This window comes from Protopterus annectens, chromosome 3.part1 (assembly GCF_019279795.1).
Source record: "Protopterus annectens isolate FY-2018-M chromosome 3.part1, PAN1.0, whole genome shotgun sequence".
Classification (NCBI taxonomy): domain Eukaryota; kingdom Metazoa; phylum Chordata; order Ceratodontiformes; family Protopteridae; genus Protopterus; species Protopterus annectens.
Genome location: NC_056732.1, coordinates 1,310,122,696 through 1,310,149,723, shown reverse-complemented (window position 1 = coordinate 1,310,149,723; position 27,028 = coordinate 1,310,122,696). Strand labels below are relative to the sequence as shown.

General features: G+C 39.8%; 1 protein-coding gene across 1 annotated transcript in view; it reads right to left on the bottom strand.

Annotated features, from left to right (window-relative positions):
- The window catches only part of RAB31 (RAB31, member RAS oncogene family), a 364,691-nt gene that overhangs the window by 142,780 nt on the left and 194,883 nt on the right, over nt 1-27,028 (bottom strand). Inside the window, exon 4 of the mRNA XM_044067354.1 lies at nt 20,606-20,677. Within this exon, the coding sequence (XP_043923289.1) occupies nt 20,606-20,677 (72 nt within the window). The remainder of the gene's footprint in view (nt 1-20,605; nt 20,678-27,028) is intronic.

Here is a 27,028-nt window from a genome sequence, read left to right as displayed (position 1 = left end):
TCAATCTGTTAGCCAGAATAGATGACAGAATCTTAATATCCACGTTAATTAAAGAAATGGGTCTATAATTTACTGGGTCAGATTTATCTTTATTATTTTTAGAATTAGAATGGTTTTGGATGTGTTCCAATGAATATCTGAGATATCATTAACTCTTATGTGATTGTAAACTTTAAATAGAAAGGGAAGAACTACCAATTTGAAAGTTTTGAAAAATTCTGGAGTAAAACCATCAGGTCCCGGAGATTTACCCAATTTAAGATTATCTATTGAATCCGAGATTTCTTGTACCGATATAGGGGTAGAAAGTAGTTTTGCTGATTATCATTAAGTTTAGGGAACTGCAAAGAGTCTAAAAAGAGTTTTGAGTGATTATCTTTAACAGAATTAGAAGAACCTGAATATAACTCAGTGTAAAGAGAGGTGAAAAGTTGAATAATCTCTTCATCAGTATTATATAATCTGTTATTATAAGATAAAGATGTAATATTTGGATTTCTGAAGTTAACTTTAATAATTCTCGCTAACAATTTAGATGGAACCTGGGCCCACTCTGAATATGAAGCAAGTAGCTTTTGTTCAGCTAAGGAGAGGTTATTTTGGTGAAGCAGAATTAAATCTTTCTGACAATCAAAATTTGTTTTTCTAAAGTAGCATCATAGTTCAGACTAAGATGATTTTCCAACGAAGAAATTCTTGATTTTAAGAATTCCTCTTTCTTAAAGTATTGTTTTTTGAAAAAAGCAGCTTTACTAATAAATAAACCTCTTAATCTTGCTTTACATGCAGCCCATTGTATGTCATAAGGAATGTCAGATGATTCAAGACTATTCACCATTTCATTTAGGATTTCTGAAGCTTGTTTGCAAATATCTTCATTTGACAATAAGTTATTATTTAAGGTCCACTTATTAAACATAGTTTTATGTTCAATTTTAGTGAAATTCTTGAGTGATCCGAAAAGAATCTGGGTTCTGTAGTAAAGTCCACAATATATTTTGAAATATAATCTGAAATTAGAAAGAAGTCTAATCTGGACCACGAATGATAGCACTTAGAATAATAAGTATATATATCATTCTTGTTTATACTTTTAACAGTGCGGATGCGGAGGGGATCTATTAAATTATATTCTGTCATCAAATCATTTATAGCCAGGGTAGATTGAAGATTATAGGAGCCAGTGGAGCGGGAACGATCAATTACAGGGTTTATAACTGCATTCCAGTCACCACCCACTATAATATGATGATCCTTATAGGATGCAAGAATATTGTAAATTTTTAAAATGAACAAATGTTGTGAATTACATGGGCCATATAGATTTAAAATTAATAAGGGTTTGTCCAAACCAGCAATAGAAGTAAATAAGCACCACCTCCCTCATCATCAAATTTCTCATCAATAATATTCCCAATGAATTTTTGTTTAATGATTATAGCTACACCTCTGGAGTTAGATGAGTCACCTGAAGCTATAATCTTTTTGATCCATTTTTTTTAACTCTTTATTCCAATCAATACGTGAAATATGGGTCTCTTGAATAAAACAAATGTTAGCCTGTGATTTAAAGATCATATGAAATAATAGTGACTTTTTCGCTTTATCTTGAATGCCTCTGACATTCCAAGAATCTAAAATTATGTCAACAGGCATATTCTACAAGTATAATCATTATTGATGCTATAAAAGTGAACTCAAGGTGCAAATCCAACACAACATTAAAAAGAAGAAGAAAAAAAATAAAAGAAAAAACAGTCTTTAAGTATTCAAGCAAGTCATCAAATAACATTTGTTGAAAAAAAAAGAAAAAAGTTTTTTTAAGAACTATGAAATGTATAATAATAACCTTTATACTAACCCTAGTGCCTACCCACCAATCCCCACGTGATAAAGGAAGAGCAGAAGAACATAAAACAAACATTGCAATTATAGATAATAATAACCTCAAGTTAGAATACAAATTATTCAAAGGAAGCCTAACATAACATAAAGTCCGAGTAATACTACTAAAAATATATACAAAATTAACTAATTTCAAGACGTCCAACATGCTTAATCCCTACTTCTAATACTAATCTAAAGCTCCTATCCTTAAATTGAAATTTATAGTGATTAACTGTATTTCCTCAAGTACTTCAAGAGAAAGAGAAACAAGTAAATAATAAATAAATCACACTCTGCTTAACTAGAACACTCTATCATAAGAAGTAATACAATTAAAACTGAAAGATATGTAAGATAACATATATAAGTATAACAAAACCAACTGATAACATTATAATATAAGTAAATAAGCATAGCATTACTGAACTAAAGATAATAGTCATGCACTATCTACTGAACCTTCTTTAGTAATTTAGTGATAATTTCATTAATCAACATGACCATTCGTATGATAAAAGCACTAATACCTGTAGAATGAGTATTTAGTTATAGTTCAAATAAAGCAAAAAACAACTACCAAGCAACCATATCTCAAAATGAAAAACAATTCAGTCTGGAGATGCATCTATTAACTAGATAATAGTAGTACAGGAACTATTCAAAATGAAATACTATAAGCTGTAAGGTTTTTAACACTAGTTATTATACATGAATAAAGTATAATTATATTATTAAATAGTAACTTAAACAGCATCATATATATTGGACTGAATGTACAACAATGTGCATACATATAATTTTAAATCTACTTTTTGAATATTTTACTAATGACTCTGTTAGGTTATGTAGCCATACTATTCTTCTAAGCTATAGATGTAACATAGCAAAACAGCATGAAAAGACAAGGCTTTTAAAGTAAACATTTTGAACATCTAATTAAAACAGAAACAAGCAAGCTAAATGCAGTAAATCTAAGGGCTTAAATATATACAGGTAGATTCAGCTAATCATATTAAAGATAGTTATTTCAAACCTTTCAAATAAGTAAAGGCTTTCTTAAACATAAACTACTAATCATAAATATCACATCCAGCCTCTGAGAAGAAAGAGAGCAGAGAATAGAAAGAACATGAAACTTTCATATGAACAGGTATACTTTGTAACATTTGTCAAATTAAACATTTCAGTATAATATAAAATATTGTATGAAAAAATATTCTGAATAGGAAAATATGTTCATTTCCTTACACATCCTTTAGAATTTTAATATATATAACTAACCTGTTCATTTGTTTCCAGAAACATTTTCACTCTGCTTTATGAAAGTAGCAGCTTGCTTTGAAGTCATGCAGACACACTAAAAGTCACTGAATATATTATGTGACATGAATCTGTTTAAATTTAAAAAGCAACCTTCATTTATGAAGAGAAAACACTTTAAATAATAGCCAGATCTATTAAAAAGTTAGACTACTGAATACTTGTTGAAAACAAGCAGACTTGTGTATTTGAAACTGTCCTTCTTTCCTCACAAATGATGACATCACCATCCATCTCAGAGAGACTGTAGTGTGCGCATGTTCATGCAGAGCATCAGCTGGAACTCTGAGGGGAAGATTTTCTTGCTAGAATGTTGAGATGGAATGTTTTTTCCTCCAAAAATCATTTAGCTTACACAGAAGGCTGTAACTCAAAAGTTTGTAGTAAAATTAACATATTATCTATTTACACAGCAAGCATATGTGATAGAAAGAGAAAAAAGTAAATACAGCAATTTAAATGCTTCTATTAATCCACACAAATCTAACAAGCATATATCCTGTCACTGCACACTGTCACACCAAATCTATCATGTGTAAATTACATGACAAGTTCTTAAGCTAATATAATTATGTCACACCAGAATTACAAATCATGTAACACAAATACTGTCAGAGTAAAGAAATGAAAAAATCAAACCTTATTGTAGTTCTTTAACAGTAGAATATTAAGATACAGTGTCAGGAAGCTTTTAAATGTTTTAAGAAAAATGTCTTTTGCATCTTTAGGATCTGAACATACAAATCTTTTGTCATTAGCTGTGAAAGACAAGGTATTAGGATAAGCCATTGCAAATCTAATCCCTCTTTTATCAAGTCAGCACAATAGGGGCTAGTTTTTGTCTATTTAATTTGATCTGTGCAGGAAGATCTTGGGAAAATGATAGTTTGTGAGACTTCCATATGAATTGTTTCTTTGTTTTAGCAGTTTCTAGGATCTGGAAAGTGTCTTGAAAGTTTAGTAACTTAGTATAAATTAACCTTGGTGTAGAAGAATCTTGCTTTGTATGCAGTGCTCTGTGTGCTCTCTCTACAATTATAGATTTTGAAGAAGCTTCACAATTTAACAGTGTTTCAAAGATATTTTTAGTCACAGATAACAAGTTTTTATTGTCATAAGATTCAGGTAAACCGCTTGAATAATGATGTTATTTCTTGACTCCTGGCTTCCAGATCCAATATTTTAGCTTGTAAATCTGAAATAGTTTTATCTCTAGATTTAAAGTCACTTTCCAATAAGTCTGTTTTAACTTCCAAAGCTAAGATTTTATTTTCAATAGTAACAATACTATCGTTTATTTGCTTTAAAGATTTACTAAAGTCTGCAAACTGTTCTGAAAAGTTTTGTATAGCACTTTGGATTGGTTTTAATGCTATTTTTAGTTCTTCTAAAAGGAAATTTGAGCCATTTAAATCTTTATTACTTACATTAATAGTTTCTGTAGGTTGTCTAGATGATTTCAGTCTTTTTGAACCTGAATCTTTTCAGGAGAGAGCATTGAAGTATATTTGGCCTTTGTAGGCTGAGTCTCCATGGAGTCAGATTTTGTAGCCATGCCCAGAAATGGAATGCAGTCAACAGGATACCAGGAACCAGGAACAGACTGGAGCAGTAGGAGTCCCAGCAGCAGAGAGACCAAGAATGTTCTGAGGTAAAATAAATCCCAGGATAATAAGTCCAGAAGAAAAAATAATCCAAATGCGTAGAAAAAGATTTATAAAATCTTTTAGTATAAAAATTTGAGGAAAAAGGTTGATATAAAGTTGTAAAAAAAACCAAAAGTTAAATAGCTGTGAGGAGCTCAGAGAGTAAGGACTAGACTAGTCGGCGGCCATCTTGGAATCCCACATGGTAATAACTTATTTAATACCCGTTTAACTTCCTTCTAAATAGATTAGCTATATTCAATAATAACATCTTCAACATCCATCTTGTTCATTGTGTCTTCCTATTTTCCCTTTCTCACATAAATGTGTATTATGCAGCTCTTCTTTGATCCATTACATATTTACTTTTATTTGTTCCCAGAATGCTCACTTATTTCTTGTTTTCCTTCCAACAACCCTACCTCTTTCTCTCAATTCAATGATTTTGATTTTCCCTAACAGAGAGATTACCTACTTCCACTCTGGCTTGTCAGATAATTTTCACTTTGAGGTAATGGCCTTTTTCGCCACCACCATAATCAGGTTTATTATACTCTGCACCCCCATTTGGTATCATTTGCCCTGGCTCTCAACTTTGGAGAAATAAATCTTTCATCAGCACAAATCCCCTGATGTCTAACCTTCCGAGCACTTGTTGGGCATCTCTAATTATATCTCTAAGGGCTTGAAAGCTTGAAAAATATGCTGCAGAGTCCCCCCCACCTCTCTAAAAGTGCATCACCAACAATCTCCTGTCACTTTTGAATATCATTTTGTTTTTTTTGGTGTATAAAATATTTATGGAAGCACTAAAATGCAAAGATCCTTATCTTTGGGTCTTTTGCGGTAGCCATTGGTGCCTTATAAAAATCTTCCCATTCGTTTTCAGTTATTTGTCCACCCAGACTTTTTCCCATTTGTTCTTAACTTTGTCTTTGTCATTTACAATTATGCATTTATATTTTATAGCCCTTTGGTATTAACCTTATTTTCATCGCAGTTACTTTTCTTGCCTTCAATAAGATTTCCATCCGCTCAAGCTTTTCGTTAGCTTGCCCTTCTCTTCTATATTTCTGTCTCTCTTTACTTAATATGCCCAAATATTGTAATCACAATCTCTCTATAAGTTCAAACTCACCTCTGCATGCTCCCAGGTCATTATCTCCCCACCACTCCATATCTGCTCCCCAAATCTTGATTCCTTATTCTGTTGTCTTCAACACTTTGATGCTTTATCCTCCTTTGACTTCCCCTTTTAACCCTGCCTACATCCTACTGGGGCCAACTGCCACATATATTTTCCTATTTTTTCTCCCTTTAACAGTTTCTTCAATGATGAATCTCCGTAACACTCCACTACTCTTCATTTCTCTTCTCTTTTCCTCGCACACAAAGGCTTATCCATTCCTTTCTCCCCCCTCCTGCTTACTCAACAACCAGCTCCTTCCATTTTGGCCGATAGCCTCTATGTTGCAATAAATATATCAGTCATTTCTGTAATGCCTTGGCTTTGATGTCAGGCACCCCTAACCCCCTTGCTCTACTGGTAGTATCAATGACTCCCTTAACACTCCCTGTTTCTCCCCACTCCCAAATAACCTTTTTTAAGTTTCTTGTTTATTCTGGCCCACATTACCTCCTCTGGTTTATAGAAATATGCTTGCCCAGTATACATTATTAGGAGTACCAAAAAGTACAGTTTTGCACCTACCATAAATGTAAATGTTCGAGTGTTCACACTGCTGCAGTCATCACACTTGGGTTATCTGCCGTCAGGCGGTCCCGCAGTCTGCCCGAGTTCCAAAGTCTTGGTCCGGCGTCGGTTGCTGTCGCTTCTTCCTTGACGTCAGTGTGACAGAGGTATAAAAGAGGCAGCCAACGCCATTTTCTTCAGTTTTTCTTGCCCCAGATGTCAGGTGCCCCCAAATAGGAAGGCAATACATAATCCTAAGTAAATTATATAAGTAGAAAACAATAGCTACAGCTGTAAGCAAGTACACCATATAGAAATACATCTTAGAGATTGTATAAACAGGGAGCTATAGATAAAACCCAGGTAAAAAGAGGGGAAGGTGGGAGGGTAACCTGGACTGCAGCAGTGTGAACACTCGAACATCTACATTTGTGGTAGGTACAAAACTGTACTATGTTCATCATGTTACACTGCTGCAGTCATCACACTTGGGTTGAATCCCAAAGCTAAGGCTAGGCGGTTGGTACTAAACAGGGTTTGGAGAAGCTAATAGGTCCTGCAAAACTGCAGTGGCAAAGCCAGCTCTGGTTTTTGAGTATAGAGGTAAGTGGTAGTGCTTGGTGAAGGTGTGCACTGAACTCCAAGTTGCAGCTTCCAAAATATCCTTGGTTGGTATGTTGCTGTAGCCTTGCTGGAATGAGGCCTAATGTTACCAGGTACAGGTTTCCCATGGTGTGTGTAGCAGAAATGGATACAATGTCCTATCCATTTTGAAATGGTCTTTTTGATATAGGCTTTCCTTGACATCCTGCAGCATAGGATACAAAAAGCTGATCAGATTTTCTGAAAACCTTTCTTTTATCCAAGTAGAAACGTAATTGCCTGTGAATGTCCAAAGAGTGTAGGAGCCTTTCTCCTTTATTCTGGGGGTTTGGATAAAAGGTGGGTAAATTAATGGTTTGGTTTACAGCCACACTGGATACTACCTTTGGCATAAAGGAAGGGTTAGTTCGCAAAGAGACTCTGTCTTGATGAAAAATGATGAAAGGCTCCACTGCCATTAGGGCCTGTAGCTCTGAGACTCTTCGTGCTGAAGTTATTGCTAGCAGCAGGGCAGTTTTCCATGATAAAAATTGTAAATCAGCTGAAAAAGCTGGCTCGAAGGGCGGTAGTGTAAGTTTTTCCAAAACAAAATTGAGGTCTCAAGTTGGTGTTGGTGCTCTTTGGGGTGGTCTTCTGTTCTTAGCCCCTCTGAGGTACTTTCTTAATAATGGATGTGAAAAAATAGGAGGATCCGTGTTGTAATGAGCTGAAATAGCTGAAGCGTGGATCTTTATAGATTAAAAGGAAAGGCCTTTGTGCAACATCTCAGTTAAATATTGTAGAATCTGAGGAATATTTGGGACAAGAGGATTTTGGCCTTTAGCCTGGTTCCAGGCGCAGAATCTTTTCCATTTGTCTGAGTAGGTTTTCCTGGTGCTGGGTCTCCTGGCCTCCAGAATGACATCCATAACAGCTGTAGAGAGAAGTGTTGACTGGTTGTTTAGATAATCTGCCATGCAGCCAGATTTAAAGTCTTGAGCTGGCTGTGTAGAATCTGATTGTTTTGCTAAGTCAGCAGGTGAGGAATTTGAGGTAAAATCCATAGTGGGCCTTGAGCAATGTTCCTTAATATTGGATACCAGTGTTGGCGTGGCCAGTCTGGAGCAATGAGCATCATTTGTGGCCTCTCTAATCTGGCTTTTAGCAGCACCTTTGCCAGAAGAGGCAGTGGAGGAAAGGCATACACTGTTAGTGTTTTCCAACTGAATGAGAGGGCGTCCACTTTCCAAGCTAGAGTGTGGTATGTCCTTGTGCAAAACTTTCTCAGTTGGTAGTTTTGGGGGGAGGCAAACAGATCTATGTCTGGGCTCCCCCATTTTTGAGTTATCATTGTGAATACTTGTGGGTCTAGTTTCCACTCGTGAGGATCCATGATATTTCTGCTTAGTTTGTCTGCCAATGTATTTTTCTTTCCTGGCAGGAATTGTGCTTGTAGCTGAACTTGGTAGGTCAGTGCTGTGTTCCACAAGGTCATTGCTTGCCTGCATAGGAGGTAGGAATGTGTGCCCCCTTGTTTGTTTATGTACCACATCACTGTGGTCTTGTCCATCTTTATTAGACGTTGTCCTGGATGTAGGAGGTCCTTGAAAGCTGTTAGGGCATTTTGTACAGCTAGCATCTCTTTTTGATTGATGTGGAGATGCATTTGATCTGCAGACCATTTGCCCTGAATACACTGTCCTGCCATGTGTGCACCCCAGGTGTAATCCGATGCATCTGTTGTCATTGTTTGCCTGGCTGTGGGCAAGGTGAAAGGCTGACCCTTGTTGAGGTGACATGCCTGAGCCCACCATAGAAACTCCTGTTGAAAGCAGGGAATTAGTGGTATTATTGATTCCAAGCTGTGGCTGTGTTCAGTCCATACACTTTTCAGGTACCATTGTAATTTCCTCATATGCAGTTTGACATATGGTATTAGTAGTATGCAAGATGCCATGAATCCCAAGGCCTGCAGAATTTTTCTTGCAGGGAGTTGGGTCTTTGTTGCCATCATTTTGAAGTATTGAGTCAGTTGTCCTTGCTTGTCTGGCGTGAGATAAGCCATCTGGGCCGTTGTATTTAAGCTGGCACCCAGTAATATTATGTCTTGTGAGGGCACTAGTTTCGACTTCTTTTTGTTTACTGTGTACCCTAGGCAACTTAGTAGTTTTTTTTACAAACGCCAGATGTTTTAAAAGAATGTCCTTGCTGTCTGCTTGAATAAGGCAGTCGTCCAGGTATGGATATATTTGGATTCCTCTTTGTCTGCAGTATGCAATTACTGGTGCCAGGCATTTTGTGAAAACCCTGGGCGCAGTAGATAAGCCAAAAGGCAGTGCAGAGAATTGGTAATGAGTTGTACCTGCTATAAATCGGAGGTATCTTCTGCAATTTTGTCTGATAGGGACATGCAGGTATGCCTCCTTGAGGTACAACGTTACCAGCCAAGCCTTCTTGCCCAGCATGGGAAGAAGTTGCTGTAGTGTGAGCATCTTGAATTTGGGTACTTCCAGGTATGTGTTTAGAATTGAAAGGTCCAGGATGGGTCTCCAGGCTTTGTCCTTTCGGGGAACCAGAAAGAGTCTTGAGTAAAATCCTTGTCCTTGCTCCTGTGTAGGAACCTGTTGAATGGCTCTCATGTCCATGAGTGCTGTAATTTGTCTTTGAGCCTCTGCCCGTTGATTTGATGGCAGGTTTGGCATTCCTTTTATCCTTGGTAAAGTGTGAAAGTGGAACCTGTATCCTTGAGTTACAATATTTAGGACCCATTTGTCTTTTGTGATGATGTGCCAATTGTCTGCAAAAAGTGCAAGTTTTCCTCCCAAGGGAGCTGCCAAGAGTGATTTGCTTGGCAGTCTGAGGGGTAAGTCATTGTGACTGTCTTCTGATAGTTTGAGACCTGTCTTCTCCTCCTTTCTGGGTTGTGGCACCCCATTGTTGTGGCTTGTAAGAGCCTTGTGGCTGACCTCTGCCCCTTGGGCGTCTGTATTTGCCCCTCTGAGGTCTGTCAGAAGTTGGAAAGGACCAGTTTTTGGTTGGCCAATTTCTGCTGAAACGAGGGGGTTGGACCTGTAAAAAACCCTTGACAGTCTGCATAGATTTTGCCTTATCCTCCATTTTCTTTAAAACCTCTTCTGCTTTCACACCAAATAAAACATCCTGCTGTAAGGTTGCATCCAATAACTTTGCTTTAACATGATCAGGTAAAGTTTGTTCTTTTAACCAAGCATGCCTACGAATGACAGACCCTGTTACAGCTGCTCTGCAAGAAGCTTCCAATGAATCAAATCCACATTGCAAAGTATGTTTTCCCACTTGTTCTGCTGCATGCAACAAATCTTGCATTTCCTTGTAATCAGGCTGCTCTGTATGAGTGCTCATTTTTTGCTTTAATTGAGACATCAAATATTGTTGATATTTCAGCATGTGAAACTGGCAATTTAAGGCCCTCATAGCTACAGTAGCTGAGGTATATACTTTCTTTCCCCATCTGTCTAGTGCTCTAGAATCCCTTTCAGACTGTACAGGATTTTTAGCAATAGAGGCCTTAACCCCTTTGGGACCCTGGGAAATGGTTTCTGGGTCAGCAACAGGGCTTTTATATAGGAATTTATGTAAGTCAGGGACTCTATAGTATCTGTCTGGTTTGGCTGGTGCAGGAGGTAATGAATCTGGGTTAAGGCTAGATTCTGAATAAACATCATCCACAATGTCTAACACAGGTGGAATAGCAAGGGGATCTGTGCTGGGGTAGTAAGAGGAACTCTCGGAGCCTTTTCTTAGAATCAGAGTAATCCTGGCCTTCCCAGTGGAAATGTTCCCTCATGGTATGTAAAGTTTCCCCAAAAGAGTAGTCTTCTGGGGGAGATGCTGAAGGAATAGACTCTTTAGCATTAGAGTCTTCATAAGGGGGAAAAAGAGTACTCCTGTTCCTCAGAAGAATCTGAGGTAATGGAAACCTGGTCAGAGGAAGCGTAGTCCTCCTCCTGTCTAGGCCTTTTGTCAGGTGGGGGATGGGAACCCCTGATTAGGGAAATTAAGTCTTCGGCCATCTTAAGCATCTGTTTCTTAGGCATGGGGCCTTGTACTGGAGACTGCTGTACAAGCTTCCTTACTTTTAATGGAGTTTTCAGTTTTGCAAAGGATTTAATAGTAAGTGTAGTCAGTCTGAAGACACCTTCAGCAACTGATGGGCTTTCAACTGCACCGGAATCCCCATCAGCCATGGAGTCGGAAGGGCCTAAAGATAAAGGCTCTGGAGGCCCTGCAATCTCCACTTGGGAGTCGGATGCAGGCTGGAGTTCTAAATCAGCGGTCATCAGGGGCTGCGTAGGCGCCTCACTGAAAACCGGAGAACCGGTGACTGGCCTAGCAGAGGCCTCGGTGTCTGGTTTGGGTCTCGGCTGTCTATCCTTATTTCTGTGTTTTTTATGCATCCCGGTCATCGGTTGCTCCAACGGCATGGTATAATCAAATTTTATACCAAAATAATGTCGGGCGAAATCAAACCGACGTTTAATAGTTCGTTTGTTAAACCTAGCACAAAACCGACAACCTGTGACGACGTGGTCTGGGCCTAGGCAAGGGATACAATAAGAATGAAAATCTTTATGAGGTATTTGCTTCCCACAAGAAATGCAATTATTAACTTTTTATGACATCGGACTGAGGCAAGAAAAGGTTCCCCAACGGGGTACTTAGCTTTATTGAAGACTTCGGTCTGAAATTCGATTTGAAAATCTCAGGAGTCGACCGACCGGCACTTGCGAACTGCTTCTGCTTCGGGCACCACGCAGCAAGAAAGACTGAAGAAAATGGCGTCGGCTGCCTCTTTTATACCCCTGTCGCACTGATCTCAGTGAAGAAGTGACAGCAACCAATGCCGGACCAAGACTTTGGAACTCGGGCCGACTGCGGGACCGCCTGACGGCAGATAACCCAAGTGTGATGACTGCAGCAGTGTAACACGATGAACATCATGTTCAGAGTCAGCACCTTGCTTTGTCCATATTCATCATTTCATACTGTCTTATGTAAGCACTGATCCTTTGCTCAGTCTCTTCCAACACATCTTTCACTTCCTGGACCTCTTTGCTTCCTACCCACTTTCCCAGGTAGCCCATCCTTGTATGTCACCACAGGTGTGGAAAATCGTGCACCAAATCATGATTTGTCACATAACTGACTGCTATAGCCTTTGCTTTAAATTAATTTATTTTATAACCTGCATACTTCCCAAATTCCTTTAATATCCTTAATACTTCTGCTACATCATCTTCAGACTCCCTGATGTACAGAATACTGTCATCTGCAAACAATGCCACTTGTTCATATCTCCCATGTCAATGATACCCTGTTACCATACACTCTTATTTGTGTTGCCAAGGCTCTAAATACATTGAGAAAAGTAGAGGGATGGCAAACAATGCTGCCATATACCCCCTTGCTAATTCAAAAGTCTGCAAGAACCTCCCCATCTTTACTTGTATCCTTGCTTGCTCATATATTTTCTCATAATTAAGTCTGCCCACTCCACTAGCATGTCCTTTCCAAGCATGGCCTTATACAAAAACATCCACCTCACCCTGTCAAATGCCCTCTCTGCATCCAGCCCTACCATTAATAGCTTCATAGGTTAGTAATAGGCTAACTGCCCTTGGGGCCATTTTAAGCTTATCCAGTTATCCAGTTTGATGCTTAATATTAATCCCACTGATGTTTAGATTCACCTAAGTCTTTCCAAGATCTATAGCTATATACTACTTTAGTGACTGTTACAGGTCAAAACATAGATATTTGGAGAGGACCCATTTGTTGTGACAACACATTTAGGAGCTGCATCTGTCTAGTAGTAGTTCAGGGGAGTGCCCTGGGATAAATGTCCTACTTCCCAGCCATTGAACCAAGTTATGCTTGAACGTGGTCAGGGATAAGCTTTGTTTTACTTAGAGAGGGAGTCTGTTCCAGAGTAGTGGTATATTCTATGAAATGAACCTGTCCCTCCAAACCATTCTGTTAATGTTGCAGAAGAGATTTAAGTCCCTGGGTTGTGTATTCCTGATACCATTTGACTTCTGAATGTAAAGAAAGTCCATCAGTCATGGATAGGAAGATGTCTTGTATGCTAGACAAAGGTTACCTCTTAGCTGTCTGTAAGGAATTGAATATAATGACAGAGCTTTGAGGTGGTCCATGGGTCCATGTAAGACAAATTGTTTAGGCCTTGCATCCTTTCTGTAAGACATCTCTCTGGGCATTCCAGTTGTCATATGTGCGTGGACAGATACATGCCAAAAGGGGCATTATACTCAATGACTGGCCTAATGAGGGCAGAATTAATGGAAACATCAGCATCCTTGGATCTAGAAGGAATCCCCTTGTTTTCAAGCTGCTTAATATAGAATGACTTACTTACCATAGTGGACACATGGTGGCCAAAGTTAGGTCACTGAGAACATAGGATTCCATATCGTGAACTACTGGGCTAACTCTTAGGGATGTATTGTCAATGTTAGTTCCCTGGAGAAGTTAACTTTCCGAAGGAGACAATAATTCATATTTTGGCATTTAGCTTTAGTACACGATTCTAGCACATTATTTGTTTGGCGTAAGCCTTCCTGTAGGATGGCAGAGTCTTTTGGGGATTCAATCACTGCTCCTAGCTTGTAGTCATCTGCAGACGTGGTTAGCCAGAGCCCTTTGGTACTGGCTTTTACATCTGAGAACTAGATGCTTAACAGAAGAGGTACAATCACAGAATCCTGGGGAAATTCACTGGTGATTGGTCTTTTTGTGGAGGTAACTTCCCTTATTTTGATCTCCTGCTTCCTCTCTGTGAACCAGTTGGTAATTCTGTGGGTAACAAAGTGGCTTTTTCCTACTTTATTAAGCTTTTTTACTATGCCTGAGTGGAGGATTGTGTTTAAAGCCTTGGCCAGATTTAGATATATGGTGTGTACCATTTTACCTTTTATTGCTTTGGTGACCTTTTCAAAAAAGTCCACTAGGCTAAATAAGCATGACCAGCCTTTAATGAATCTAAATTGAGATGGTCCAGTGTCTGGAAGTTCACTATGTCCTTACTGATTAATTCCATGACAGTTCTTTCCATGGCTTTGCATACGAGTCTGGGCAGACTTATGGGTCTGTAATCATGGAATGTCCACCATTATGCAGGGGAACAACTGTTGCTGTTCTCCATTCACTTGGTACAAAACCCGTTTGGAGTCAAGGCTGAATGAACAATGCTGTTAGGGGTGTTTATTGATATTAAAAGTTCTACCGGGGGGGGGGGGGTTGTTTTTGTGATATGCCCATCACTTGTTTCTACCAGGTACAGCTACATCTACATGCTACTACAGTTTAGTGGTGTATGTTTCACACATTCAGTAGATTTAACTGGGTTTAGTTGGGATTTGAAGCTTGACATTGTATAGCTTCGGAGCTAAAAGTTTGTCTTGGAGAAATTTCTAAAGGTACCAGAGGAGGAAGTGGTCCCTGGATTCAACTGTATTTTGGAGGAGGCAGCTTTATGGTTAGACCTAACAAATGATGTAGATATTTAAGGTACGACGCAAGATTCTCCCATAATAGTAAGGACAATGTTTAAGATGTGATTCTGCCTAGTGGGTACTCAGACTATTTGTTACAGAGATTTTTTTACTGACAAAGTCCAGAAATATCTGTGCTTGTGCACTAGTGGAGGTATAGATTTCTTAGTCTATAGTTGAACACTTTAGCTCACCCATGAAAATGGTAAATTATTTGGTTTAATATCGAGTGACTACAGTTCTTGTAGATAGGCACTGTGTCATTCTTGGGTCATACAGGGAATTCTATAGCTAGCTAATATACGGTATGGGAGCTCTCTGACGGTGATTTGGACATGAAGAAGTTCTACTGCAACATGGTGCTTAAACAGCCTTGATGAGTCTCTTCCAAATGAAGACTGAGACCCCTCCACTTTTTTCCCTCCTGTGCAGTGGCTGGTCTAAAAGTGCATAAAACATTACAGCCCTGCATAACCACAGTATTCACTGCTGTTTTAAACTATGTCTCAGTCACCACACATACATGTACGTTCTTTAGGGTAGGGCTTGTAGGGTCTGGATCCTCTTGTTTAGCCCTCTAGCACTGATCAGTAATACCTTTATATTTTCCTTTGCTTGTTTTATTATATTAGTAGGTATATCTGGCTGGCATTGCGAGACAATGGCACTATGGGGTGGATGATGTGTGTGCCAATATGTGAAAGCCTAGAGGGGACAGGTTCAGGCCATCCCTGGTGAAGCAGCATGGTCTATCAGTTACATCCTCAAAGGCTGACAAATATTGGACTTACTTCGAAGGACACCAAAAACTAAGCAATTACTGAAGTCAATTGTTTTTGCTCATACTGCAGCATCATCCTTGAGAGAGTAGAATGCTGCTCAATGCTGGGCTTATAGCTGCCTGGGGCACACAGTCTAAGAGCTCCGTCATGTCTCTCTTCATGTAATTCAGAGAGGTACATCTCAAGTCATTGACATCCACATGTAATATGACAGAATCATACCGTTATTTGTTGTTCAAGGACTTGATTGAGTATGTGATCTGACGAATCCTGGCACTAGACAGACAACTAACTACCACTGTTTCCTCACTCGGCCCGCTCAAAGGTACATTAGTATGTCCTTCAATGGAATCACCTATAACTAGAACGTTTGATTTATTGGATGCCTGTCTTGTAGGCTTGGCATCCATGACTCTGGGATTCCATGTGCTATGTAAGGTGGTCGTCTTAGGCAGACAGTGTTGTGTCTGTGTTGCATTTTGGAGGTCTTTTTGGTTTAGGTAAGTTAATCTTTAGAATCTCAGCTGATGAAGGATTATGCATAGTATGTTGTGGTGAGTTGTGTGGTGTGCTGCTGACTATACTGATGTCTCAACTGTATGTGTGTGAGATTTTGGCAACAATTCCATTATATATGTGCATCTCTCACACACTGTGTTATGCTGCTTGAGTAGTAGATGAACATCTGAAAACATGAGATAATTCCTACATTGTCTCAAGATGCCCATCTCAGTCAGGCTGGCTACAGAAGTTGTGGGGAAGTGCAGGGTCCATGGTTTAGATAGGAATGATTTAGGGAGTTAGAGGGGATAATATAACTGCTTTGAGTAGGGTTGGTGTTAAAATGCAGGGGGTTAGTTTAGGTAGATTTATTAATGAGCAGCAAACGGGTGCCTAATTCTTTTAGGCTGGGCTGTACAGACATCCTGGACATACTTTACTGCAGCTTAGGATGCGATTACTTTTGCTAGGTGAGAGTTACCAAAGCCTCAAGCTTTCACTGCTAACACTGTATGGCTTAGGAAGGCTTCCTATAGAGAAAAATGCTTTTGCTCAGCCAATCCATTATATAGCAAATCCAAAAGTGGCATTGCCTTGACAGCAAATTTTTTTCTTCCCTTTTTTGATGAAAAATCTCACAGTTCAAGGCTTTTCATACTACTCAGAGTCTTGAGTAAAAGACCCTAGGTGAGCTTAGGTCAGTGCAGGTTATAAGAGACAAACCAGAGAGGAAACCAATCCAAAAAAAGCCAATAAATCTATCCAATTGAGCTCTGCAACTCAGAATCTTTACCAAATCACATTTATCTCGCCACTACGGCACTACACTTCAGGTCTAAGGTGAAAGGCAGGGTAGGAATTCATGAGTTTAACTTTTACAGTGGGGGCACAGGAAGCTGTAGTTATGCATCAACCAGGAGGTAGCAGCAGTGAGAACAGTGTTTAATGCAACAGTGGAGGGGGTGGGTAGCTGTAACAATGTAACAATCAAAGAGTAGGGAAATCAGCAGCACTTGTAACAAACATAAACCTCTTTAAGTACAGCTGCAACACGCAAGTAATAAACAGAACATCTAATCTTTTTACTAGAATTAACACTGGCTGTAGATGATTGTCACTGTTGAGATGACACCCCGACTCCATGTGCAAGAATGAGAAAAGGGTTGTGGATGAATGGATGGATGGATGGATGGATGGATGGAGTACAAACAGTTTGTGTGGGCAAAATCCTCCAGAAAAAAAACTCAAAATAATGCTACTATTGCAGAATAAAACTACAAGACTATGGTTGCTGCGAATACATGGCACCAAACCAAGCAAAAGTTACAAACAAATAACTTCCTAGTTTAGAAACAAACAAAATAGCTTAAAAGTAAAAAAAAAAAAAAAAAAAACAGCATCAAGTAACATGCAATGTGACTTCCCTGTAGCAATGACTGGATATCAAATGTCTTACAAAAAGGAAGGGATCCAGTTAATCTGCTAACTGATAAATACTGAATAATTTTACATTCTTCTAGTGCATGCGGTCTGCAGAATCCTCTACTTGGTGAGGCGCTCCTCTCCGCACACTTCAGAGAATGCGGCATAAGCTCAAACCATTTACCTACAATCTGCTAAGGTGTCTTTTTTCATCTGTTGTTCTGTCAAACAGTTCCTGATGAAGTGAGTTTTTTCTGAAGAATATTAGTACTTCTTTATAAATGTAGAGGGCTCACTGTTTCCTCCCTGCTTCAGTGCTGTGTAATGCTGAAGTTAGTATGCGTACGTAAGGGGAGTGAGACGGTGCAGGGGGATACACTTTATTTACTATACAGAAACCAACAAACCATTCCACACTGATTTATGATACAATTCTTCACTGGGAAGGCATGCTCAAGCACATTGTTTTGATTGGCTGTCTTAGCCATGTAGATTAGCACTGTTGCAACACTCTGTTCTCTTTCTTCCTGTTTGCCATAAAGCAGTTGCTCAAACTTAAGATACCATCTTCTCCTGGAAGGGTGAGGTGATTGCCATACCTTCTTCAAAAGGTCCCACTGCCATTTATGAATATTGTAGGGCTTTTCTTTCACCGCTTTTTGGTTTCAGTATCTTTCTTAGCATTGACAGAGATTTACGTCTCTGTGTAACACAATGGTGATAAGACTGCTTGAGCCAATGAACGCTACTGAAATTATGTCATAAGTTTGCAGGTATTCACTGACATTCCATCTTTTCATACTGTTTGACAGGAAGTTTCCCAAAGTATATTTTGCTCCTGAAAATGAGATAAGTGCCATCACTGGCTTTCGTTTGGTCTTGTTTCATAGAAACAGTTTTCCAAAACTTTGTTTTTATTTCTTTGTTGCCCCAGAGCCTACTTATTATCAAACCTTCCCCTGATGTTTCTCATCCCATTTTTCCCTTGTACCCAGTACCATATAGATGAGACAGCCACTCAGAGAAGCAATCTTACAGGCAGCCATGATGATCGCTTGTGCCCTTGCCAGCATCCCAACAAGAGAAGGTATGCCTTACGGCCCTATACCTACTGCTGGTGATGACATGACCCCTTCCCCTGTATAACTGCAGGGACCACCAATGCCCCTCAATCCCATCCACGTGCACTCCTTCACATGAGCAGTAAGGTGTCTCCAGCCTGGGTGGACACATACTATATCCTCCTTACACTGGCTTGCAGGAAAGTCTTCACTTACATCAGAACATGAAAGAAATTATGTCTCAAGCTCAAAGATACTCAATGACCTTCCATCTTTACATGCTCTTTGAAAGGAAGTTTCCCACAGCATATTTTAGTCCTAAAGATGATATAAGTGCCATCACTGGCTTTCCATGTGGTCTTGTTTCAGGGAAACAGCTTTCCAAAACACTTTTTTTTTCTATTTTCTTTTGCTTCCATGCCTGTTGACCATCAAACCCTTCTGTGACACTCAGTCCATTCTTTCTTGTGTAAGAGAGCCATTTACTCAGTACCATATGGAGGAGACAGACACTCGGGCAAGTAATCTTACAGGCAGCCATAAGGGTTGCTTTTGGCCTTGCCGGCATCCCAACAATAGAAGGCATATGTTATGGCCTTATCCCCACCCCTGGGGGATCACTTTGTCACTGCAGGGACCACCTACATCCCTCAAACTCACATTCTACATCCTTTTTACATTAACTTACAGGCAGGTCTCCACTTACCTCAGGGCATCACCTAGCCAGCAGAGAACTACCCCACCAAGTAGGGTCTATATTACTTTGGCGAATGGCTATTCAGCGAACAGTCATTCGTTGAACACCTATTTAGCAAAGCTGCTCTTCATCAAACGACAAATTTTAAGTAGGGCAAGCAAATGGTTGGCCAACCGAGCAACCGCAAAAAAATAAAATTTAAAACCTGCCAGGTGGGGGGCTATGCCCCCACACCCCTGCTAACTAAATATAACAACTCTGAGATTGCACTACAGTGGGAAAAAGGGGAATGCCAGACAGTAGCCAACTGCTGGTTTGCCCTAATTAAGAAATAATATGGACCCCATCAAGTATGGGCATGCCCATTTCTCTGCCAGCTCCATCAAGCACCCAATCGGATAATTACACCTGGGTTGCATAGGCTGCTGTAGTCAGGTCTTTACTCCTGTACAGCATGGAGCTTACTTGGCTTTACAAATTTTTAACATTTAGTTAACATGTGTCAGGATTTCTTTACAAGTATACCAAACCTTATATTCCGACAGACACAACTCTAATGGAAGCTCTTCTGTATGCTCTACCTAGATGACCCTGGTACACCAAAACATAAAAAAACAGCAGCATTTACTGAGCTGAAAATTTTCAGGCCTGCAGAAAGAAGCATAGCAAAAACATTAAATATAGAAAAAACAGTGGCTGAAACATCCAGAAATATCAATGATAAATACAACTTTAATATTCTAACAAGAGAACTGAGGACCTAGCAGTACAGTATACAAAAGGGTAGGAACTGCTCATAAGCATCATCCAGTACATAGAGACATACAAGGCAAGTACTCATGAGGACCATAAGATGCCTACGCATATACACCTTTAAGTATAGACACACATAAAAGTTTGTGCCTTCCTTTTCAAGCATTTAATTATGCTTACTTCCCAAACTGAGCAGGGCTGTACATAACTGTAGTCCTGGGTTTGATTCTTTTACATGCCAATTAACCAGACCAGCACTGCCATACCACCCCAGGAAAGCTGCCACCTGTACCTAGTGGGTCTTAGCCAGTGCACAAATGAAATATGAAAAAAATGATGTGACTGACCCTATCAATATGTAACAGAACCAGTATGCCAGTTTGGCGCTGTGGTAAAAAAAACTACCTAGGTCCAGACTGCCAAGTAAAACATACTTTGGTGAAGTTCTACCCCCAGGAAATTAAGTGTTAATGGTGTACCCTACTGTAGCTGCCTTCCCATAGTAAGACAAAAGATCCATCTGTGCTTGTATGCCAAGTAAACATTTCTCAAATTATCTTCTGAATTAGCACACTTTAAGGCTTGTACAATGACCTGTAAGCAGATTTTCATGACATTAAATTCAATTTTAGGTAAGAAGAAAAAAAACATAATTACAAGACGTATTGTCACAAATCAATAGCTGCTGTAAAAAACAAAATTTGTTCTTACTAGTTTAGTGATGTCGTAAACAATAACAGCTGCTGCTGACCCTCGATAGTACATAGGTGCCAGTGAGTGAAACTGCAAAGAAAAATTGTCATAATTTGAGAAATATGAACTTCAGATTTAGTAGTAGCTTATTCTCTGCCTCTCCACTGGATCTAAACAGCCCTTACTACTTGTAAAAGCAAATTAAAACTACCTGTTAAAATATGGAAGAAAATACATTTTAAGATGCCATAAATCAAGTGAAAATTACTTCTAAAACATTTTTATTTCTTCTTTTGTTCATTACATTTTTATCAGGAGACAAACCAATTATAAAAAGCAAATCTAGGCTTAGTACAGCTAGAATGTCTGTATATACTCTCATAGTATCACAAGTAAAAGATGTAGAAGCTACTAAGTGGCTGGAAGGCTTTTCTGAAGCAGGAATATAATGAAGACACAGTCTTGATAACACAGTGAAAAGAAAGAAATGCTTGCAATGACAACACTGTTATTGTGCAATGTCTACTAGTAGAAGTCTGTAATGAGACTTAGGTTAAAAACAAATCTGACTAAAGTGGACTTAAATTGTGTGAAAACTGTATTCACATTAACAGCCTTCTGTGCCTTTACTACAACCACATACATAAGCATAGGCATAGCATCTATCCTTCAACAACATAATTATTTTACTCCAGGGTTAGTAATGTTTCAGAATGAACAGAATTAAGTGAGGAGGGTGAACTGGTTTGCCAGGGAAGCCAAAGAATTCCAATACTAATCCTATCTGCAACTAAGTTTGTGGTTTGGGGCAGGTCAACTTTCACTCCCTAGTTCTGTTTAGAAATATACAATCTCAGCTTGTTTTATTTTTTTCCAGAAGAATGTTGTCTCGTGTGAAAATTCTGCATTTCAGACAGCTATTTTCATTAACATACTCAGGAACACAATAACCATGGCAGTGATACACTATGGATCAAATGCCTGAAACGTAGGCAGGAAAATACACAATGACTAGTAACACACTCAGTAACAGATACAGCTACAGGTCTTCTGTCATCATCTTTGTAAACTTATATTTATATGTATTATTTTTGACCCCTAAACTTTTGCCACTGATGACTTCCCTTACTCCCCATCAGCCCCTTTGTTTATCTCTTCACTAGCCCTCCCAACTTGCGTGGGCATGGGGTTTGGCTGACTCCTGTTGTGAATCTGCGGGTGGCACCCTTCCCCGGGGTAAGAATGACCTTGATAGCCATACCCTCTTGGACTACCATTTCCATTTTATAAGGGAAGAGAGCGAGGACATCATACACATAGTTAGGGGCAGGGATTTTAAGAACATGAGGAACTGCACATCCTTAACTGGTGCAGTGAGCATGGTGTCTCAGATATCATCATTTGCAACATCAACTCACTCATTCACTTCCAGCTATCAAATAAATGATAACCTGCATGCTGCCAAGGAAACATGTCCCACCCTGCACTGGGGCATTCTTAGGCTGTACGCAGAACCTGAGCATGAACACTTCAGGATGGATGAGATCACATAAGGCACTCTGTCCCACTCCCCCCACCCAGATCTTCCATCACACAGGCCACTAATTAAACCCAGTTCATCTGGACTGCAACCAGAGATCCATCCTTCTATGCATCAAGCCGGGTATATTCATACTGTTTTTGTGATCAAACCACATCAGCCATGGTAAAGCCAGCATTAACTAGACCTAATCATGGATTACTGTTTAATAATACTATACTAACGCAATGAGCATACATTAGTACATGCGGTGAGATACATTAAGAGAGCTGGCACTTAATTTCTTTCCTGGACTGTCTCACAAGAAGGCTTTTATTTATTTTTCTTTGATGAAGTAAAATTCACTTGTTCTTATTTAATAACAGTCAAATGCATTTGCCTCTTTAAAAGGTGAAGGAATAAATACTGGTAATCTGCATATTATCCGAAAATAACCTGTATATAAATACTATTCACTCAGTTACTCACAGAAGGAAGAAGACCTTCACATGTCAGATTTACCACAGTCTCCGAGTGTACTGTTCTCTATAAGGTATGTCCTAAAATATGCTAGTACAATGTAGTCTGGGCAGAAGAAGTGAATTTAAGACATCACCAAGCATGCTTGTCCTCCTGTTTTAGTACCTAGTGACAAACAGCGTTATCACATAACAAGTATTACAAACCTTAGTCGAGGTGTTCTTGTTAGTTTGCAGCAGATAAAATTTCAAGGAGTCCCAAGAAATGTTCAAGATAAGAATGATAAAAGGATGAATTCTTGAAGAAATTGCTACTTATGATACAGTTACTTATAATACACAATACCACATTTCCTTCTGTTTAAGAGATCCATGTGTTCAATCAATAGTCACTGGAACACAAGCTGTCAGCAACGGTGATTTAGCAACACGTTCAAGCAATAATCAATTGACAAGGCAAAAGACCCAAATTACCTTACTGTAATGGGTATCTGTATCAAATAAAAATAAGAGCTCACAGAAAAACACAGAAGTATGGACAGAAATGTAGACTGAATCAGTTAACTAGAAAAGTACTTAGAGAACCTCCATATGCATGAATGCAAAGTCTCCATTTTTGGGAAGGTAACTATTTATCAGAAATTCATACTATTAAACTCTGTCCAATCTCATACCATACAGAGGAAGAAGTCATCAAATGACAGTTTCCATACTGCCTTGTCAAGGCAAGCAGATGTGAGTGCAATGCCGTATATCCAACAGCTTGCCAAGGCATGTAAAGACAAGTAAACTGTCATGTAATGTCAGTGGTTGAAACCTTTATTTTATTCCCATTACACAGCTGTTGATGGCAGCTTTGCTGAAAACTGCCTACAAAATAATGTGTATAAGTATGTGAAATAGACAGAGGACATTTGAGAGAACAGTGATACATTTCTGCACTGAACAGATGATGCTACATTTCTACTACCTACTATCTGACCAGTTAACTTTACTCCATATTGGTAGTGGCAGTATGTCCCACTTCTTTGTATATGGACGGAACATACGACAAACACAGCTACATCCAGTATATGGCAGAAGTATTTTAATACCACTTCTTTGTCTTTTGGATGCAGTCATGTTTCTTAGCAACTGGTCACTCATATGTACTCCAACCATTTTGCTGTTCTACCAGTTAACAACATCTGACCTGACTTTTCTACTGTCACTTTGCAAGAAATAATTTCACCCCTGTTGATGTCGTCAGCATAAATGCAAGCTGCTTTTGTCTTGGCCTAGCATTCCACATTACAGCACTCCTTTTTTGGCAATATTCCACAACAAGTAAAAAATTACAGTTGTGTATACTTACCATAAATGTAGATGTTCGAGTGTATTCACTGTTGCAGTCATTACACTTGGGTTATCCTGCTGGTAGGCTATCCTCAGTCGGCCTGAGTTCCAAAGTCTAGGTCCGGCGTCGGTTGCTGTCACCTCCTCCCTGATGTCAGTGTGCCAGGGGTATAAAAGAGGCAGCCGATGCCATTTTCTTCAGTTTTTCTTGCCCCAGATGTCAGGTGTCCTCAAAAGGGTAGGCTACAAATATGCCAATAAAACAAGCATGCACCAAAATATATGATATACCTTCATCTACAAGCAAATACACCTCATAGGCTGTATAGATTAGAGAAGTGCAGATAAGTTCCAGCAAAGATAAGGGGGATGGTGGGTGGGTAACCTGGACTGCAACAGTGAATACACTCAAACATCTACATTAATGGCAAGTGTACACAACTGTACTATGTTCTTCGTGTTTCACTGTTGCAGTCATTACACTTGGGTTGAATCCCAAAGCTATGGTTGGGAGGCTGGAGCTAGACAGCATTAGGACCGGATATGAGGCCCTGCAAAACTGCAGTGGCAAAGCCTGCCCTGGATTTAGAGTAGAGTGGTAAGTGATAGTGCTTTGTAAAGGTGTGCACTGAACTCCAGGTAGCAGCCTCTAAAATATCTTTGGTTGGTACTCCCCTGAGGAAGGCTGCTGAAGTGGCTGCTGCTCTGGTAGAATGTGGCCTAATGCCCTTAGGCACTGGCTTGCCATGTTGTGAATAGCAGAAACGAATGCAGTGGCCTATCCACTTTGAAATAATCTGCTTAGAGATAGCCTTTCCTTGTGATCCTGCAGCATATGCCACTAGTAGTTGCTCAGTCTTTCTGAAAGCTTTGGTTCTGTTCAAGTAGAAGCGTAGCTGTCTATGCATGTCCAAAGAATGCAAAATTCTCTCCCCCTTATTCTGTGGGTTTGGATAAAAGGTAGGCAGATGAATAGTTTGGCTAAGGGCCATACTGGACACTACCTTAGGCATAAATGTGGGGTTTGTCCTTAGAGAAACCCTGTCTGGATAAAAAATGATAAAAGGTTCCACAGCCATGAGTGCCTGTAGCTCTGAGACTCGTCTTGCAGAGGTTATTGCTAGGAGCAGAGCTGTTTTCCAAGATACAAATTTTATATCAGCTGTAGCAGCTGGCTCAAAAGGAGGCAGGGTGAGTTTTTCCAAAACATAATTGAGGTCCCATGCAGGTATTGGTGATCTCCTTGGAGGCCTTAAGTATTTGGCTCCTCTGAGGTACTGGCTCTGTATTGTAATGAGCCGAAATGGCAGAGGCATGAATCTTAATTGATGAAAAGGATAGGCCTTTGTCCAGCATCTCAGTTAAGTATTGCAAAATCTGAGGAATATTTGGTACAGCTGTGTCAATTCCTTGTTCCTGGTTCCAGGCATAGACTCTCTTCCATTTCTCGGAGTAAGATTTTCTGGTACTAGGCCTTCTGGCCTCCAAAATGACATCCATCACAGCTTTAGTGAGAGGTGCGTTTTGTATGACTACATTATCTGCCATGCTGCCAGATTTAAGATCTTGAGTTGGCTGTGTAGGATCTGATTGTTTTGTTGGGACAGTAGATGAGATGTTTGAGGCAAGGTCCAAGTCGGGCATTGAGAGAAGTTCCTTAGGATTGGATATCAGTACTGGCGGGGCCAGTCTGGGGCAATCAGTATCATCTTTGGCTTCTCTTGTCTGACCTTTAGGAGTACCTTGGGGAGGAGAGGCAGTGGAGGAAAGGCATAAACTGCTAAGTTTTTCCAGGTGAAAGATAGGACGTCCACTTTCCATGCTTGTGTGTGATAAGTCCTTGTGCAGAATCTTTTTAGTTGGTAGTTGTGAGGAGAGGCAAATAGATCTATGTACGGGCATCTCCACTTCCTTGTTATCATGCTGAAGACTTGTGGATCCAATTTCCACTCGTGGGGATCCATGAGGTTTCTGCTTACTTCGTCTGCCAGAGTATTTATCTTTCCTGGCAGGAATTGTGCCTGCAGATGTATTGGTAAGTCAATGCTGTGTCCCACAAAGTCATGGCTAGTCTGCAAAGGGGGTAAGAATGGGTGCCTCCCTGCTTGCTTATATACCACATGACCGTGGTGTTGTCTGTCTTTATCAGTAGTTGTCCCGGATGAAGTAGGTCCTTGAAGGCTGTCAGGGCATTCTGAACAGCTAGTATCTCTTTTTGATTGATACGCAGATGCATTTTGTTTGTGGACTATGTGCCTTGAATACATCTTCCTGCCGTGTGGGCCCCCCAGGCATAATCTGATGCATCCGTTGTTAATGTCTGCCTGGCTGGGGGTAAAGTAAATGGCTGTCCCTTGTTCTGGTGACAAGCCTTTGCCCAGCATCGAAACTCCTGCTTCAGGCAGGGAATGAGGGTAATTATTGTTTCCAGGCTGTGGCAATGTTGAGCCAAACACTTTTTAGGTACCATTGAAGTTTCCTCATATGCAGTCCCGCATATGGAATTAGTAGAATGCAGGATGCCATGAAGCCCAAAGCCTGCAGAATTATTCTTGCAGATAACTGGGCCTTTGTTGCCAACAGTTTGAAATATGTAGTCAGTTGCCTTTGTTTGTCTGGAGTGAGATAAGCCATCTGGGCAGTTGCATTTAAGCTTGCACCCAGGAATCTTATCTCTTGAGAGGGTACTAGTTTTGATTTATTTTCGTTGACTGTGTACCCTAGGTCTGTTAGAAATCTCTTTACAAATGCCAGATGCTGTAGTAGAATGTCCTTGTTCTCTGCTTGAATGAGGCAGTCGTCCAAGTAAGGATATATTTGTATTCCTCTTTGTCTGCAAAATGCAATTACTGGTGCCAGGCACTTTGTGAAGACCCTGAGCGCAGTAGATAAGCCAAAGGGCAGCACAGAGAATTGGTAGTGCATTGAGCCAGCTTTGAATCTGAGGTATCTTCTGCATGTTTGTCTGACTGGGACATGCAGGTATGCCTCTTTTAGGTCTAAAGTCACAAGCCAAGCCTTCTTGCCCAGCATGGGCAGAAGCTGCTGAACAGTCAACATTTTGAATTTTGGTATATCCAGATATGTGTTTAGAATTGATAGGTCCAG